The 17,903-nt window shown below is 37.1% G+C and overlaps 2 protein-coding genes across 6 annotated transcripts; one reads left to right on the top strand and one right to left on the bottom strand.

The window, feature by feature from the left end:
• Positions 1-29: 29 nt before the first annotated feature.
• Positions 30-7,339, top strand: LOC105569537. 4 transcript variants are annotated; one of them, XM_012026074.1, is made up of 13 exons: positions 30-212; positions 353-508; positions 567-764; positions 1,271-1,390; positions 1,759-1,815; positions 3,161-3,272; positions 3,358-3,478; positions 3,565-3,700; positions 4,108-4,167; positions 4,923-5,048; positions 5,129-5,382; positions 5,439-5,626; positions 5,713-7,339. In XM_012026074.1, the coding sequence occupies exons 1-13, from the start codon at positions 197-199 to the stop codon at positions 6,011-6,013; spliced, it is 1,845 nt and encodes a 614-aa protein (XP_011881464.1). In that variant the 5' UTR covers positions 30-196; the 3' UTR covers positions 6,014-7,339. The 4 variants fall into 4 exon arrangements, with proteins under 4 accessions (XP_011881464.1, XP_011881465.1, XP_011881466.1 ...); XM_012026075.1 differs by lacking the exon at positions 1,759-1,815; XM_012026076.1 differs by lacking the exon at positions 4,108-4,167.
• A 1,480-nt stretch (positions 7,340-8,819) lies between these two features.
• Positions 8,820-13,433, bottom strand: LOC105569536 (sialin). Of its 2 annotated transcripts, XM_012026072.1 has the most exons (9): positions 13,367-13,433; positions 12,522-12,991; positions 11,700-11,944; positions 11,328-11,558; positions 11,111-11,195; positions 10,931-11,036; positions 10,564-10,828; positions 10,084-10,476; positions 8,820-9,979 (listed from the first exon to the last, which is right to left on the bottom strand). In XM_012026072.1, the coding sequence occupies exons 2-9, from the start codon at positions 12,550-12,552 to the stop codon at positions 9,749-9,751; spliced, it is 1,587 nt and encodes a 528-aa protein (XP_011881462.1). In that variant the 5' UTR covers positions 12,553-12,991; positions 13,367-13,433; the 3' UTR covers positions 8,820-9,748. The 2 variants fall into 2 exon arrangements, with proteins under 2 accessions (XP_011881462.1, XP_011881463.1); XM_012026073.1 differs by lacking the exon at positions 13,367-13,433 and having other exon boundaries at positions 10,084-10,458; positions 12,522-12,891.
• Between the last annotated feature and the right edge of the window lie 4,470 nt (positions 13,434-17,903).

Genomic DNA, 17,903 nt, shown 5'->3' with positions numbered 1-17,903 from the left:
TGGAACGGTGGAAGTGGTGAAAGAGAAAAGGCGCGATCGGTGACGCCACTGTCGACAGTTAGCGGTCGTTCGTCGATCCGAGCGGTTGTTGGATTGTTGCGTCACAAAACGTTCTAGTTCGGCGCGCCTTCCTGTCACTTTCGTCAACGAGCGATAGTGCGTTACAGCAATCGGAACGGAGCGGAACGTAGTAAAGATGGGTGAGAAAGCTGGTAAGCGATGAAACGCGATCTCTCGGTGCGCGTACTAGAAAGATTTCGGGCGGGTTTCTCGTTTCCCCGATTTTATCTCGCGCGATAAGGACGAAGATAAGAAACTTTGTGTGAATGCGCATTTTCTTTTCCCGGGGCAGAGCACATCGTTATGACGCCAAAGTGCAAGACGGCCAACTCCACGACGTTGATAATCGAGAGGCAGGCTCTGGACCCTCCGACGGAGAACGGGAACAACGTTCACGTCGCCGGTGGTGACCACAAGGGGATCGTCATTAACAAACAAGCCGTGGCCGGTACGATGCCTTCGCCTCAACACAGATTGGCAATACTTAATATATCCAATTGTTGTAGTGACAAATGGCGAGCTGCCTCCCGCTCAACTGTGCCTGCAATTCAGAGTATTCCTGGTGAGTGCGCAAACCGGCAAGCACACGCAGGAACAGAGGACCCTTCAATTCTGGTTTGTCGATACACTCGCCGAGGCGGAACAGCCGAGCGTCGCACAAGAATTTTTTCGAGAGCTCGTTACGCCGCAGGAGTTCCCTAGAGGTGAATCATAACATGATCCAACAATAAGCAATGCTTCTTGGAACTGTTTCTTCTCAAGATCACCAAACGTTTCTTTCTCTTCTTATAAACACGTAAAGATGTGATTTTAAACTGTGTTAAGGAGTTTATCAATTTGTCGTGTATGAATTTCTCTCATTGATACAAGTTTTTTTTCCATTAAAGACCAAAATTAATTAGTAAGAAGGAGAAGAACCTTGAGAGTTAAACGCAATTTGTGGTATGCGAGTCAGCTTTATGTAACTTTAATTAACGATCCGATACAAATTACAGACGGTTAAATTATTACATAATGCAGAGATTATTTAATTAATTTGCTACTGCGTCGTCGAAGATGGCTGAAAGTAGAGCAGAAACGTATGATTTGTAATTGGATTGTTAATTCAAGTGTGTTACATAAAGTTTGCCTCTCAAGGCCTATTTTTTTTATTATTACTCGTGAAATTTCTACTGCTGTGCAATATTACAATGTTAGTTGTTTCCTGCAGATTACGTGGGATTTATTAAAAAGATAATGAAATTGATGCAACATAAATATCCAAGTATTAAAAAATTGGAAGTGGAATTGAGGCAGTTGGAAGAGCCAATCACCCTTCCAAGCAGGCCATGTAAGTTGCTTAATGCATTACGAATTGTAGTCTGTAAATTTTCTACTATTTGAGAGAATGCAAACTCATTCTCAAATAGTAATTGGCTTAATGAAACCAAAAAGTCTTATACGAATGAAAAAAAGGGGGGTTAATGGTTATTTGGTTAAGCCGATTGGGCTTAATAGGCTCTTTATTGAAAGATATTAGGCGTGTCTCAAGTGCGCGCCGTAGCGACTCAAAAGGAAATGCACACTTGACTAAAACTCTTAGTGGCTCATATATTCATTATATAATTTAAAGTCAGGTTTTTCCCATGTACATTGTACTATACTCGCAGTTAGATTGTATTGAACATCTGTTTCATACTTAATTTCTATTATTCACAGCTACTGGTCACTTACTATTCACACTTCCTCCCTCTGAGAAAGTTATGTGGAGCTCAGGTTCGACAATGAAAAAATCAGCATTTTTGTCACATTTCATTGATGTCTATTCTCTTTCTTTTCTCATACACAGGCTAATAGTCCGAACAAAACTCTGACACAATATATTCCCTTGTAACACAATTACTGGACAAGAGATTGTCCATACATTTTTGTCGTGCATAATTTTAGAGATTTAAAGAAAAGAAAAGGAATTTCTCTTAGCTAGTAGATACATATACAGTCTCATCACAAATCACAATCGCTTGGCACAATAATCTGGTAACCATAACAACATTGACTTAACATAGTTTGCCTAGTATTATGATCTGCATTGCATTGATTCATATTACGACGCTTCCGTTGAGCAACGTAAAAAGAAAGAAGAGGAGAAATATTTCTGCCCCCATTAAAATTGAGACGATATATGTTACGGGTTTATAAAAGTTATGCACTTTGATTATGTAAAAAAGGCTTTTCCAATCTATTTAACCGAACGATCAATTATTAGATAATATATTAACTAGAGTGTGAAAAATGGCCCATTTAACCACTTGACCTGGATCTCGTATTCCCTATACACATGGTGTACAATGTATACATATCTACCTTCACAGCATGATTATAGATGAAACTATTACATAACGCAATGAAATACCCTACACTCAACATACATGACAACAATTCGATATGAGATATATACACAATAAATATTATATTTGGAATATGGATTTATTTGATTAAAATTTCATTTCGACAATGCTGTTTTCTCCGCATTAATTTTAAATTATATGGAAATTTTTAGCATTGGAATCATATGCACATGTTATATCATAAAATCACACTTATTTGTCTGCCCTAAATTCTGTCTTTCCAATTGGTTATTCGTTACCATACTACAACGACATTTAGCCATTTTAGTCTTCATTCTGTAAGGAAATGCATCCATGTAGAGCACGAACCTTCTATTCATGGTCACTAGCTGCCATATACGTACATGTGTTCACTCCCACATATACATTAGCTGTGTATCCCTCACTAACGGTTCTAGCTCGACTCTAGCTATAGAAACAAGGACTAGTTAAATTGTGCACTTGTTACAGCGTTATACTACTTTCGAACACATTTCTACCTTGAACAGATTCAAAGCTACCTAATACGCAAAGATTCATCTACACTCATCCACACGGCAGATGATTTAACTTGCATATGTTATGGAGTGCTGTATTCTTGTTTCGATGCTATTAACTGTCATTTTAAAATTACAATAGGCATATGTGCGGCTTGAAAGTTCTGACAAACTTACTACAATGTCCGCTATTTTATTGCATGATTAAATAAGTCTTTCTTTTTTTTTTATTGAAAGTATCTACAGACGAAACCGTTATGGGTCAAGTGATTGAGCTAACGGTAGAAAAAGTTCTGGAGCTTATTGAGTCTGCCTATCCGAATCCAGTCACCGTGGTTGACATCGCAAAGTAAGCAATTGTATTAAATACAATTTAGATGAAGAAAATAATCTATTGAACGAAATTATATTTCTCAATGTTATGTTGCTGTTAGGGAACATGGGTGGGAACCATCTGCTGTGGAGACTAAATTGAAAGAGCTTCAAGAGAAAGGGCTCGTTAAAGCAATGGATCATGGCGCTTTTACACGTGTTGTTGAAGATACCCAAGTCCAAGTAATTTATTACTTAAATATAAATTTTCAGTTGATATTTCTTTAACTTACGTATATCGTAATAAACGCTATAAAATGTATTCTTAGGTGGTAAAACAGATGCCAACGATGGCAAGCGCGAAACAACCCACCATAGCTATCATTACAGCTCAATATTGTGAAAAACTAGCTGTGGATTCGTTGATGGAGAACAAGGAAACCTTTGTTCGCTACACCACTGTTGGTAAGATCTTTTCTTTTTTATTACTATTTCAAATACACTTTACACCTGAAAACGATAATTCTAAAGCTGTAACATTTGCGATATACTAAAAAGTAAACTAATTTCTCTCTCTTTCATTAGATAAATAGTTGTTACTGAATTGCCTTGGAATATTAGAAAAATATTTTCATTAACTACCTCGCTTTTATTTCTAGCTATAGTTTTTTTTCTTTTAACGAGTTACTAAACGAGTTTTAAAACAATTGTACTCGGTAAATGTTCGCTAATCAGTTTCCGACCGGTTATATAGTTATTCCTTGTTTGTCCACTCCCATGCAAATATAACTGTTGATTTATATTGCTCCGCTAATCTGCGGCAAATGTTGAAACGATAATGGGGATGTATTTCATCATGCATGAAACTTTAGGTACCGCAAGCTCACCGACAGATACGATAGACGGGATTCCGCGAGTGATATGCCGTTTTGGTAAAGTAGTTTGTAACATAACTCTCTATCATTTTTATGTCATTTCATAGCTTGCCAATTGCTTGTGACCGAAGAACAATGCAGGGCAAAATGGTGTTGCAATTTTCAAACACATTGTTTCTTTTATGTCATAGTTATACATACATATGTATACAATATTGGTAAAATTATTATTATTGTTTTTGTTTTGTGTTGTGAACGTCTTGTATAGTTTGTCTTTTGTTATGTGTAACGTTTTTGTTGGGCTTACTCATATTTTGTATTACATTAATTTTGTGCGGTTATATTGCATTATTTCGTCAAGTTTTCTCATCTTTATTATCTACGAGTAATATTGCAATAATTTGATTATTTTATTATTTGTTTCCAACAGAGAGAACAAGATATTGTTTCTTTTTTTAATCAACACTCTCTGTCTTTGAAAATGTTAATAAAAGATTTTAATTTTTTAACAACTGCATTTATTCAATCTGTAACTTGGCAAAGATACACTACATACAGATTTTTAAATAAATCTTTGACACGCTACTTGCCTCTCTATATTGTGTCTAGTATTATTACTAGACTTTGGAGATGCATCTCCGTGAAAAATGGATTGTTTCCTATTTTATTGTCACATAGAACACAGGTTCCGTCATACTTGTTGATGATAGCCGCACAATGCACATGTATCATATGCAAATTGAGAACAAAAGGAGATACAAACTTGACAATCTATAAAGATACATGTAACGAATAGATACCGTTTGTTGTAGGGGAATCAAATGTATATACTTTGGGCAATGTCGGTACGCATCGGATTGTGTGCACTAAATTGCCAACTGTGGGACACACCAGGGAAGCAATGACCGCGGCTGGCAATACTACTACTAGATTGTTAGGTATGTATTTTAAGTATCTTCTTTGACACTTTGTTTGATATTACAAGTATACCCAAGTTTTTGTCTGCGCGTATTTACAGGTACATTTCAAAAAGTGGATTTTGTCTTTCTCGTCGGAGTTGGTGGTGGTGTCCCTCATTATACAGATTACAATAAACACGTGCGATTGGGCGATGTAGTGATATCGCATCCGACGCCGCTCAATAAGAAATACGCGTATGTTTATTGCGAAAGTGCCAAGATGAACGAGAGCGGAAACTATCATTTTGAGACCAAGGAGTATTGCCCGCCGAATCTCAGTCTTCAAGAAATCGCAGCGACTCTCAAGAAACAGGTAATTTGAACCGTATTATGTGCTTGTCTAGCATCTCAATGTTTCCTTTCCTGTAGGCTGAAAACGAAGCGTTTCCACCGTGGCAGACATACATGAGAGAAGGTCTGCAGAATCTGGTCAATCAATCGGAGCATGACTTTAATGCGCCACCACCCGAATCTGATAAGCTGTACATGGCAATTGGGGAGCGGGACGTCATCGAGGTGTCTCATCCAATCGCTCCCCAAGATTCCATAAATAAGAGGTAATTTGTGAAAATTTTATTCAACATTTCACCACGTGCGCGTTTTGATATATAAATGTGTACATTAACATATTTCGTTACTGCAGAATTGACGGATACTTCCGAATTCATTTGGCGCCGGTAGCGTCCGGTCGACAAGTCGCGCGAGACGATCAACTCAGGCAAAAGTTTGCGAGTCGATTCGGCGCGCTCGCATTCGACGCGGAAATGGATGCTGTCGTAGAGAGCATCTTGGGTAATTGCCGCGAGAATTTCGTTGTAATTCGTGGGATTGCCGATTACAAAGACGGTACTCGAATCAAAGAGTGGCAGCCTTACGCGGCACTGGCGGCAGCCAGTGTAATGAAAGCTATAATCTGTGCTATGGATCCACCAACTAATGACTAATATCGCTTCTCGTCTAGTTTTTCTCACTTGATTTTACACGGCGTGCAACGCGACGCGCAGAATTTTTCATAGGGCAAAGGATAAGGTCTAAAATCAAAAGGCGGATTAGCGCATATTGCACAAAGTGCACAGAAATTATTGAGCTACTTTTAGTAGGTTCTTTACTAAATTAAATAATATTTACGGTTAAACAGAGGGTTGCACAATACTTTATATTACAGAACAATCAATGCGCCGCGCTCAAATCTTACAATTTTTTTAGTGCCATTTTTACAACATTTACTTACAACATTACTTTTTTTTAAGACGTTTTTATCCAATATTCAATCTGAAATCAAGACAGTCAAATACTTTCGAGAGCATCGAGAAAAATATTTGACTGTCATTGGTCATGAGTTTTTATTAAATTCTGCTTCAAGTTTTTACACGTCAAGGCTTGAAAAGAAAATAGTGCCATTGTTACTTCCCATAATTGACGCATAATTTTTGCAATCAGATAATTTTTTTCTTAGTGAAAATAAACTTACGTGCATTCGTGTTAGATGTATGTTAGCTGGGAAACGTGTTACGAACACATACATGTTCGACCGTGAACACCAAACAATCAGAGGCAACAAAGACTAATGACGCTTTAAAAAAATCATTCTCTAGATAGGTAATGAATTTAATAGTGACTGTCTAACTTATCTAATAGCGCTACTGTTGCATTCGTACTTGCTATGGTTAGGACGATTAGACGTTGCACCAAGTCCAAACGAGATACCAGTTAGGCAAATTATAAACTGTTCTAGTGGTAGGTATGACAGACGCAACTATGGAACTGAAAGTACATTTGACAGTATTTACCAAATCGAAATGAAATTGTCGTTACAGTATATCGCTGAAGTAATTATTAAATGTTTACCAGAGTATATATTGACGTTTTCAACAGATATATATGCATTCTATATTCACACGGTATACATCTACGAGGATCAATGAACAAGAGCATTTTTCTAGATTACAGAGATGCGCAACAAAGGTTTCTATTACAATGTGCCAACGTGTTCATACTTGTTAAATTCACTGCCCTTTTAAAATCTGGATACTATCCTCGTAAAGTTTTTCGAGACTAATTTTCTCTATCCTTAGATAAAATCTCATTGGTATACTAATTCTTTCGATATAATTAAGGGCTTCTACATTTACAGGGTAGTTGACAAAAACTTAATATCTAAATATCAAATTTAACAATGGACCTAAAGCATAGAAAAAGATGTGCTATACATATATGACATATGTATATGTGTTAATGGTGAAAGGAATCTTGAAATTTTAACAAAAGTCAAGAGTAACGTAAATATTTATAAAACTACAAAAAAAATACGATTGATTCTAGCTATAAATATTTTAATATGTAAGAAAAATATTTATATTTATTTATTTTGCCTTTTTGTTTATTCTCTACGAGTTATTTTCTGTTTGTGTAAATCTTTGAAATGATTTTGTAGCGCATATGCTGTGCACGCATTTCTTCACAGAGACTTTATCGATATGCGTATGAAATCGGTTTAGAACAATTATTTTATTTATACATGTATTAAGGACATTATAAGGAGGTTATAAGGAGAATTGAAAAAGTGAAAAATTGCATAAAATTTGATACATGAGCTCTTTTACAAATAAATAAATATTTAAATAGAGAATTATATATACATATGATAAAACTTATGTGCAGTAAAAGTGACGTAAAAGATCTGAAACTTGGTTATAAATATTGTCAAAACCTAAAAGATTAAGAAATATTCACCTGCTGACGTTATTTAGAAAAGAACTTATGTTTTAAATTTTATGCAATTTTTAATATTTCTGATTCTCCACAACTTTATTAATCAATATTAAATGGTAGGAAGACCTAAAATCAACAAACGACAAAAGTCACTTGTTGTGTAGATGCACACATTTGAGATTCTATCAAACATAGAGAATGATTATATGTACACACATATATGTAGATATACGAATATATATGTATAGAAACAAAATGTATACATATATAATAATATATATTTAAATCGGGGTTTGCGCGCGCGAATTAATATAATGGACATTTTGAAGATTGATTTATCTTTTATGATGACAGATTCCTATTTTAGGCCTAATTATAAATAATTAGTTATACGTTATAAAATTCCTTTGTCAAGTATCAGTGAAAACTTAGGAGCTTGGAGCTTCCAATTACGCATTTGTATTTGCGTTATTATTACGCGCTTTCGATACTAGTCGCATAACTGTGTTTTCTACCTGTATTTATATTTGCTATTTATTAGATTATATGACATAGATAGAATGTATAAGTTATTTTATCGAGAGAAATCGTTTCTATGTCAGTGTCAACTTGAATATCCATTTGGTGAATAGCGTAAGTTATTTAATGATCTTTCAAATTATTCATTGATTATTATTTTCCAGTTTTTCAAAATACGACGTAGAATATTCAAGTATTGAAGTCTTGGTATGTGTGTTTTTTTCCAGGAAAAGGTCATTATTTTATTAATCTTCAGAGTTTTATTTTGATATAATTTCATATTTAAAAAATATGAAAAATTTACTTTATAGATGTTAACAAAATGTGCATTTTACGTTGCTATTACTTAAGTATGTATCAAATTATTTATTATTTATCTATTATTAAAGATATTTGAGTGTCGCATTGCTGTGGCTTCCGGAAGAAATGGTGTGGTTTGCATCTATTCGTGCGTAAATCAGTCTTCCGGTAAATGAGAAGATTTATTATTAAAGTGTAAAAATAACATTTTGGTCAAACTTAATGTGTAGACATCTGAGAGAGGTGTTTATTACAGAGCGAAGGAAATTAATACTTTATTAGATTCACAGAATTGTAAGATGCAATATCTCAATATGTATAACGACGTTGCTATTTAATGTGCCAGACGTCTGCACGTTGTACTTAGTTTATTTCTACAGTGGTTTGTGAAAATATGAACGTTTCGACAATTCGGGTTACTGCGTATTTTCATTTACAGGCGATGATTCGAAAAGGTGAATGGTAGCTGCACAGTGCTTGTCCACGGGAAATAGGATAAGGCGCGGTATTTAATCTGCTTCACAGCAGAAAAGGAGCTGTGATAATTCCGGTAATTCTTTCGTGTAAGAAGGTAGGATGGACGTGATGTCGGCCATATGATAGAGCACGATCGATCCGCCGCCCGTCGATTACTGAAACTTGGGCAGCGCAATTTACATATTGCGCATATGCGAAAAGACCAAGTAAAACGCGTTATTATTGTAAGAAATTCGATGTGTGTGAGTTTAATTTGTGGAGCGTGTGTATGGTTCGATCGCAGATACAACTGGATCGTAATACGTCTTACAGTGTATCGCAAATAGTTTAGCATTTATTTACGCTGTACTGTCACTCCTTCCTTTGGTTCCTTGTGATGAGATGTTCCAGGAATAAGTTATGCGAATGTATTACCAAATATACGATCAATCGTTAACATCCTCTTTGTTTAAATAATGTCTTTCAAGTGAGTTTACTAAAGCGGTATTCTTGGCGATTGCGCGTATGACAGCGACAAAATATTGAAATAAAAGAGAGCACTCTAATGGTATTTCATTTTAATAGCTTGGCGGGCGGTCGCCACAATAGCATTTCGTCCTAAAGAATCGAGCAAGAAACTAGCAAGAAACTGCTATAAGCATACAGTGACGAAAGAATTGAGAATTAATTTGTTATCTTTCTTTAATAAAATTGGACTTTTCAGTGTCGTCCTCGGCGTCATTGTTACGTTTCACGGCCGCTGCAGGTACTAGCTCCTGCATCTCTCGTACCTTCGTATTTAATTTGGTATACTGATTCCACGGTTGCTCCTTTGAAGTGCCAAATATCATGTATATGACGCAGCTCGCTATCGAATTGGCGGCGGCGATGAGGAAGACCAAACGCCACTGTCCCACAGTTTGCTGTGGAAAAAGGAAAGGTCGATTTAATCAACGCTATCGCGAAAGAAGGGTCTTGGTCCACGAGAATTTTACGACGCCGTTGGTATTTGCGAGTTTGCACTCACGTTATTATTCGTCAATGCGCCAACGATGGCCGGCGAGATGAATCCGGCCCATATGATGATCATGCCGGCGAATCCAAGAAGGACGCTGGCATAATTAGGACTCAGGTCGACGAAGATTGCCAAAGTGGAGGCGGAAACGGCGCCGTTGACCGCCGTACCGGCCATCATGAAGATGACCGCGAGTAACGGGTGACACCCGCTGAATCCAAGAGCGACGATGAGGATCCCTTGTATGCCGGTGCAAACGAAGGTGGCCAGCTTCCTGACGTTCATCAAGCTCATTCGCCTCGTGCGTAGCAACCAGTCGCTCATCATTGAGAACAAGTACGAGAAGACCATTCTGAGGAGGTGCGGCGCTCCCGCCAACAAGCCGGTCTGGAAAAGTAATTTAATCTAATTGCGGCTTCGATTATACCCAACACTAAACGAAATAGCATACGAGATCTTGTATGCGATAAGATTATACACGGCGAATCTTACGGCGTTAATATTCCATCCGTGAATAAAGTTGAAGTAAGTCGGCGCCTGCGTCATAAGGGTGAAGAAACCCCAAGCCATGCCCCAATGTGCGATAATGGTAACCCATACCGGCCTCGATAAAATGATGGACCTCCAGGGAATCCGAGCCTTTTCCTCATCCTCGACGGATCCAGTGATATTGTCGAGAATGTAATTTTTTTCCTTCTCGGAAATCCGCGGGTGCTGTTGCGGCGAATCGTACACGAGCAAGTGCCAGAAGCAGAACCTGCGATAATTCGCGGTAATTCGCGATAATCAATTTCCAAAGCGAACTGGGCGAAAACAAAAGATATTGACACTTGATTGTGTTCCTCACAAGGACACTCACCAAATTATGCCTAGCAGAGACGTCACGTGGAAGGATGCGCCCCAACCGAAGGAATTACTAACGGCTGCACACAGAGGATAAGTAACCGCGGCTCCCACGGAACTACCTAAAAAATTATATCAGACGATATTCCTAACGAAGGTTGATTTTGCAATCGGTGCGATTTACATAGCATCTTACCGAGATATGCGCTGACGAATTTGCTTCTCTCATTCTGTGGGATCCATTTCGCCGTCATGTCGTGCATCGACGGCCATACAACACCCTGAAGCGAACGTTGAAGAGAAGAAAGAATTAGTAATAGCTCGGAATGTACGTGCGAACTTTGGGAAAGAAATTGGAGTTTGCTGCTAAAGAGGCCTAACTTTTCCAACAACATTTCGCAAGTTAAGCTTACCGCGATCAGCCCCTGTATCACACGAAGAGCTATCAACATGTACAGATGCGTCACGTATGGTATGAGAAATCCTAAGAGAGCGGTTAAAAGATTTGCCAAGCCAAACACGAGTTTCGTGCCGTAACGCCTGGCCAGGAGACCACCGGGAAGCTGCGACATCCAGTGCAACCAGTAGTAGGCACCCAATGTCAATCCTTGCTCGTACTCGTTCCAGGCGAATCGGTCTGCATACTAAACAAAACCGTAAGAAAATATCGAACAAGGATGCCACTGTTCTTTCACAACTAAACATTTAACATCGTACGCGAAAAGCATATTTTGTGAATTCTATTCGTAAAAGAAAAGCCTTTAAAGAGATTGTCCGCAGGATACCGTAACGTTTGTGAAGGACGGCGTTGTAATCGGAATGGAGACATTCTCGTCCCAAGACGTTTCGTTGATCCAAACGTCAACAGTTGACATCTCCACGTTGCACTGCGCGATCGCCGCTGGTTTCGGATATGGTATCACCATCGCGACGATGGTGAGATTCAAGTTTAATCGCAGCATGTAATTGATGGCGAAGCCGAAAAGGACTAAGAGCCATAAGATATCTCGGCATGTAATCAACTCCTTCTCTGAAAAAACCTCAAGTGTGATATCAATCTCAAGGAAGATTTTTATTCAAGACAAAAATTGTTGTTTTTTTAGTCAATCAAAATGTTTATTTAATAACAATAGTAATACAGCATTTTAGTATAAATCGTTGCTTTTCAGTCGCAAATGCACACACATGTCATTCATGATATACAGTCTACTTGTATTTATTAGCAAAGAAATGCGCAAGACCGATAATAATTGTTCCTCTTACTTTTGCTCGAGCCAAAACTATTGATCTAAAAAGACCGATAATTCATTAGCGAGATTAATTTTTCTTTTTAATCTCAAGCGAGCGACATTAATCTGGGGAGATTTTGTATAATTTTAATTCTATCACGATCGAACAGTAATTACGTCGTGACACGAGTTAAATTGATATGCACAGGTATAGTGTTGTACACTTGAATAGACGTTTTAATTGAGATGACGTTGTACGTGAGACGAATTGCGACAATCGAATAAATCTGAAAAAGTCTTTACTAGTTTGTCGTGCTGACGAAGCATTTGAAACGTCCCAAGACGAATAAGAGCAGAATTACAATTTTCTTTACTTACTTTTATCCATTTTTGCTATTTGTTTAACCATCCTTGATATTTCGGAGATGATCACTTATTAATGCACATCACTTTTGATCTCGTTTTACTCAACACTTACAATTAGTTGATGTAAATTGAGATAATACAGATTCTACTTTTAATATTGGAGCAACTGCTGATCTCAATAATACGAACTCATTCTACAGCGAATACAGATTCTTCCTTTCGTACATTATATATATCCGGATATATTTGGTACGTCCGAGCGTATGTTAATCAGGTAGTGTCACGACAAACACTGCACGACTGTTCTTCCAACAGAATTATGTGGCCCGCAGGAATCTGTTGACGATCCTCTACTCTCGCAGAAGTCACGACAAGTGACACGCCTCTGTTTCATAAAAGCCTTCAAATGCCCTCGTAGTGTCCCCGCGACGGTAATTCCGGACGATGATTTTGTTACGTTAACGACATATTTGCTCCGATATCTTAAATAATCGTAAAACGTCACTCATGATTATCGAACATTTGATCTGTTCTTATCTAGTAAATTTTATGATAACATGTATTACGGATAATTAAGAGATAACGGAGTTGCATCAATTGGTCACTATTGACGTTCGCTTATTGATGCTTGATGTCTCTTAAAATAAAGCTTAATAAATATCATTGACACGATGAGACGAAATGTTTCGTCCGTTCTCGTTACACGTGCATCACACGAGATATTGTCACTCTTTATTAATTTTCAATAGTTGTTAATTAAATTAAATAAGTAAAGTTCTTTTGTCACTAATTCAAAGCATACAATTTATCTGTCTCATTTATTACTCAAAATAGATATTTTGTATATTAAATATTACGCAGAACGATGATGAAGAGCGACGACTAGTACAATATAGATGTCATTACGTTGTCTTTTACTCTCTCAATATTTTTTCTAGTGATATCTCATGATATGTGTGTGTGTGTGCTTCTCAGATTCTCAGCCGGTTTTCATACAGAGAGGTAGCATGCTACGTGCGAATTGAAGCTTTGATTGGTTGAAATCAAAAGCAGTGTCACTGTTTCTCACGTTAACTGTGGAAGCTGCACGTTGCACATAGCACATTATCTCAGTGTGAAAGTTAGCTAATTGCAATTATAGGTGTATGACGTTAAAAGCAAGAAACATGTACTTACAAATCTTACATGTTAAAAGATGTGTATATGTGTGCTGATTAATATGATATTCTCATTTTCAGCAAGTTGAAAGTCACCTTCTTTCTTATTTTTTCGGCAAAGTGCAAAATGTATGGCGACATGCACGCTCGCTTGCTTGTCAACTAATAGTCGACTTGGTGCTGTTTGGGTATTGACTTTACACTACATACAGTCGAAATATATTCGCTTGATAAAATACAATACATATACTCATTTTATTATACAGGGCCGCAACAATTCATTGTACAATAAAAAGGATGGAAGAAATCGTTCTATACGAATGAAAGTCAGTCCAATACGAGTTAGTCATAATATTGAATTGGATCAAAAAGCAAAACTGTTTCGTTTAACAATTTATTATAAGAATTTTTACTTTTTACAAAGCAAAAATCGAGTTTTGATTTTATAATTTTGAGACGTTTATGTTATCAGCTGTTTCATAACATTTTATCAATTACATCGATAAAAATGCTTACGTATATGCAATATTTATTTTCATCTTATCACGATTTTATATAATATATATCTAGCGCGTGATCTTATTGCATTTCTCTGGCAAAGTATTATCTTTTTTACAAATAAAATTTCTACTTGTATCATGAATCGTGCATGCAACAATGGCGTTTCCAATGGCGTTAATCAGCTCCTTCTCTCCCTCTACCACAACCAACATTTACCTAGTACGGCGGGGACGTAAACACGTGATCGAGTATACATTTCGTTCTAATTGTCGGAACGAGTTAATTTGTTATGCATCGAGTTACTGATAATTAAATCTGTTTTCATTGTCAGCGCGTGACCTGTAGCGAAAATGACAAATCCCGTTTTTTTGTTCGAGCGTTTCTACTTAAGGATTTCTGAGCTGCGCTAATTAGCGATATGAATTGTCAATATTAATTTTACCTTTTGCGAAAATAGAGACTTTCTTTATTTTCCTTCTACATTTGATGCTTGAAATCATCTGAATTGTAAATAACTTTTACAATCGTGCCGATTTGTTGCGCACGATTACAAGTTTAATTGCATCTTAACCTTTTGTTAAGAGCTGCACAATTAAGATGCGGCTTATCGCAATTAATTACCATTGTATCCCCGAGCGAACGAAGCGTTCTTTACGTTTCACCGTCTGTGAAACGTGGTCCAGCAAGTCAGATTCCCTCTTCCCCCTCCTCTGGGAACAACTTTATAAACTGTTAAATGGATGAATGTCAATTGCAGGATGAGCACAATTTCGTGTAATAGATATTACTCATATATTGCACAATACTTATTACGTTAGCGTAACTGTATTGCGTATCGAATTTACCAACTCTTTTCTCTTCCAATTGCTACAGCTGATGTTAATTTTTATATTTTTCCATGTTATATAATAAATATGGATAAATTGTGCGTTAAAAGCGTGATAATAGGATAAGATAATTAAATTTAAAAGTGGTTTTTCGATTTAAAAATGTAATATTTTCCCAGAAGCATTACGAAGGGTTTCGCAAGTATTCTTTTATATTAAATTTTATCCAGGGTTTTCGGGACTAGTGCAGATGAACTTTTACAGCGAAAAATGAAAGTGACGGATTTTTGGGGTCGATATGTTTTTCTAACATTAAGCGAGACTCGTATGTAATTACAATAATATTAATTTTCACTGAGATAACAGCGGAAAAGCTACATCTATTCCTTCACAGGAAACGTCTGATAATTGAACCGTGGAAAATTAATCATTCAATTTTATTGATAAATAAAGCCTGCATTGTTTCCCCGCGTCTTCGTTTCCTGTTACAACCGGAATTCCAATCGTCTTCTCTAATTGCTTCACAATAGCGATAACAATTTACGCGCGATGAACGAACGCGTGCATCCATAATCATCCGCGTCTGATAATTACTTTGACGCATTATCTCCAGTTTACTCTAATCTTACATTTCTTCATCGGGACACACATCGTCGGAAACAAACCGCGCAGATAACAAGGTGAAAACGCCGTGTGGTTATTTACCCCTTGGTGCATGGAGTGATTTACCGAATTTCATTTACCAACTGCCCTATTTTCTTATGTTCCAGGCTCTTATGGTCAAACTGGACTCGAGTCTTTATCGGAAATTTGACAAGGTAAATTTTTCTTGAATAATTAATCGGTATATTAATTAATTTCTTGTTTGATGAATGTAGATTGCATTCATCTTTCTAGAATTGCAAAAGGATTGCCATTGTCTAGCGTTATTGTATACAATATAAATACAACAACGTAAGTTGGCCCGGTTCAAGTGTCTTAAGTTTCGTAAACTTTCAGCGATAGGTTGCAACGAATGGAAGATAAGATAAATAGCTAAGTTAGCTACGTAACGGTAAAAAATTATTTTCTTTATAGCGGAAGATTCCTATGTGTAAACAGGGACCATCATTGAACTGTGTCTTCACACACCCAATCAAAGAACTTGATAAATAACCCACTATCTTCCTTCCAATGTCTAGTCTGCTTAGCTTCTGCTTTAATTTTGCCGCAAAGTACCAATTGTGCATTCAGTACGCCTGACTGCGTTAAAAATGCAAGATTAATATCATATTGATTGAATAACGACATTTCAGTGCAATCTATCCTCTTTTTCAATCACATATTTAAATAGAAAATTCTAATTGCATGATAATACAGTTCTTTTCAGCACATTATTCTCATTGCGTTACCGTTAATTGAGAAATTAAGAATGCCACATTATACACTGAGTTGTGTTATTTTGACTCGAAAGAAGGGACTGGTATATTTATTCGTATAATCGGACGTTTGAATGGTAAAATCGATGCTGGACGATCGTATTAATAATTTGTATGAAAATATGAGTTCCCTTGTTAATTCGTTATCATTATCACAATGCTTGGCTTGCGAAATATTTCGAGTATTTTAAGCCATGCAAATTTGTATGTAAAAGAAGGCGTTTTAGACACTTTTATGAGGAACGACGCTCGAGAAATTGTAACGAGATGTCTTATCGAATTGAATGGAGATAAAGGATTTCTCTCGCTGAACTTTTCAGGCGTATGCCGAATATACATTTGTTTAATTTTAGGAAATGCACAGTCGAAGTGAAAAAACGAGAGGCGATAAGATTAAAGCGAATTTCATTCTTCCCGATACGACGCCTTACCAGATTCGTTTAATATCACGCCCCGTGATAACGTCATGGAAATTCTGAATCGTATGATGTGGAAATTATGTTTTGTCCCTCGCGACAAGTGAAATTGATTGAGAAGCGAAGTTACATTAGGACTCGCGCCAAATTTGCAGCAGCACATTTTAAGTCACGCATGTTGCACTCGCCGTAAACTTTACAACAGTCATATATTGCATCTGTTAATTCGTTGCACTGACTGACCACGACCCTGAAGTGAGAAAGAGCACTATCTCGTCCCATTGCAATTGAAATAAGCGCGAATATCGGAAGATAAGTGGATTACGATAAACGACACTCTCAGATTCGCCAAGTATGCATTTTAAAGGGAAACGGATATCTCTCAAGGATAGTGGCATTAAGGCGACGACGGTTCGCTCGTTTTTATTTTAATTCATTTTTTCTCACGATAATTGTCATTATTATGCCGAATAAATGTTATTGTTAGAATTGGATAGACGTCACGCCTGACTGTAATCTCGTTTACAATGTTACGAAATTTATGTCACTTCCTAAGACGGTCATCGTAATTTGATATATACATGACATCAGTTTGCGTGATGCGACATCGCTCCACTTTCTCTACTGCTTGAAAAACCACGAGGAACCGGAAAGAATAAGTATAGTCGTGAAAAGAAATGGCAAGGCGACCAGTCACACGAGTAATATCGATTTAATTCAGAATTTGCTTTAGGCGAAATCGTGAGCTCGCCTTCTCTCTTCTCGAGATTCTCCGCGTCGCGATCAACCAGCAGTTTCCAAACCAGTCAGAAGATAATTATGGTAATCTTACGTACGATCGCGGGGAGGGGGGAAACGATTCGTTTCACCGTAAATTTTCCCCGTTGCAAACACGGCATGACGAAACGTAACACGTAATTTCCCACTCGCCGCATTTCAGATATGCCGGTCTATCTCGATACCTTTTTCCACATCTGTTTTTCTTTTTCCGTGAGCGAGTCGCACGATCGAGCACGGAATACGAATAAGATGGTGAAATTCATCTTAAGAATTTCACTTTAATTTGCGCAGCAAT

This window comes from Vollenhovia emeryi, unplaced genomic scaffold (genome assembly GCF_000949405.1).
Source record: "Vollenhovia emeryi isolate VEMERY1.0 unplaced genomic scaffold, V.emery_V1.0 DF939123.1, whole genome shotgun sequence".
Classification (NCBI taxonomy): Eukaryota; Metazoa; Arthropoda; class Insecta; order Hymenoptera; family Formicidae; genus Vollenhovia; species Vollenhovia emeryi.
The sequence above is the reverse complement of the archived record's forward strand: the minus strand, read 5'-3'. Positions and strand labels throughout refer to the sequence as shown.

What these genes read in the sequence shown, in the direction of transcription:
- LOC105569537 (XM_012026074.1), top strand. An exon ending in TACTACTACTAGATTGTTAG is followed by an intron (nt 5,049 to 5,128) that starts GTATGTATTTTA and finishes GCGTATTTACAG; the next exon opens with GTACATTTCAAAAAGTGGAT. An exon ending in CAGCGACTCTCAAGAAACAG is followed by an intron (nt 5,383 to 5,438) that starts GTAATTTGAACC and finishes CCTTTCCTGTAG; the next exon opens with GCTGAAAACGAAGCGTTTCC.
- LOC105569536 (XM_012026072.1), bottom strand. Translation starts at nt 12,552, where the DNA reads ATGGTTAAACAAATAGCAAAAATGGATAAAA. An exon ending in TGATACAGGGGCTGATCGCG is followed by an intron (nt 11,196 to 11,327) that starts GTAAGCTTAACT and finishes CGTTCGCTTCAG; the next exon opens with GGTGTTGTATGGCCGTCGAT. An exon ending in GCGCATTGACGAATAATAAC is followed by an intron (nt 9,980 to 10,083) that starts GTGAGTGCAAAC and finishes CTTTTTCCACAG; the next exon opens with CAAACTGTGGGACAGTGGCG.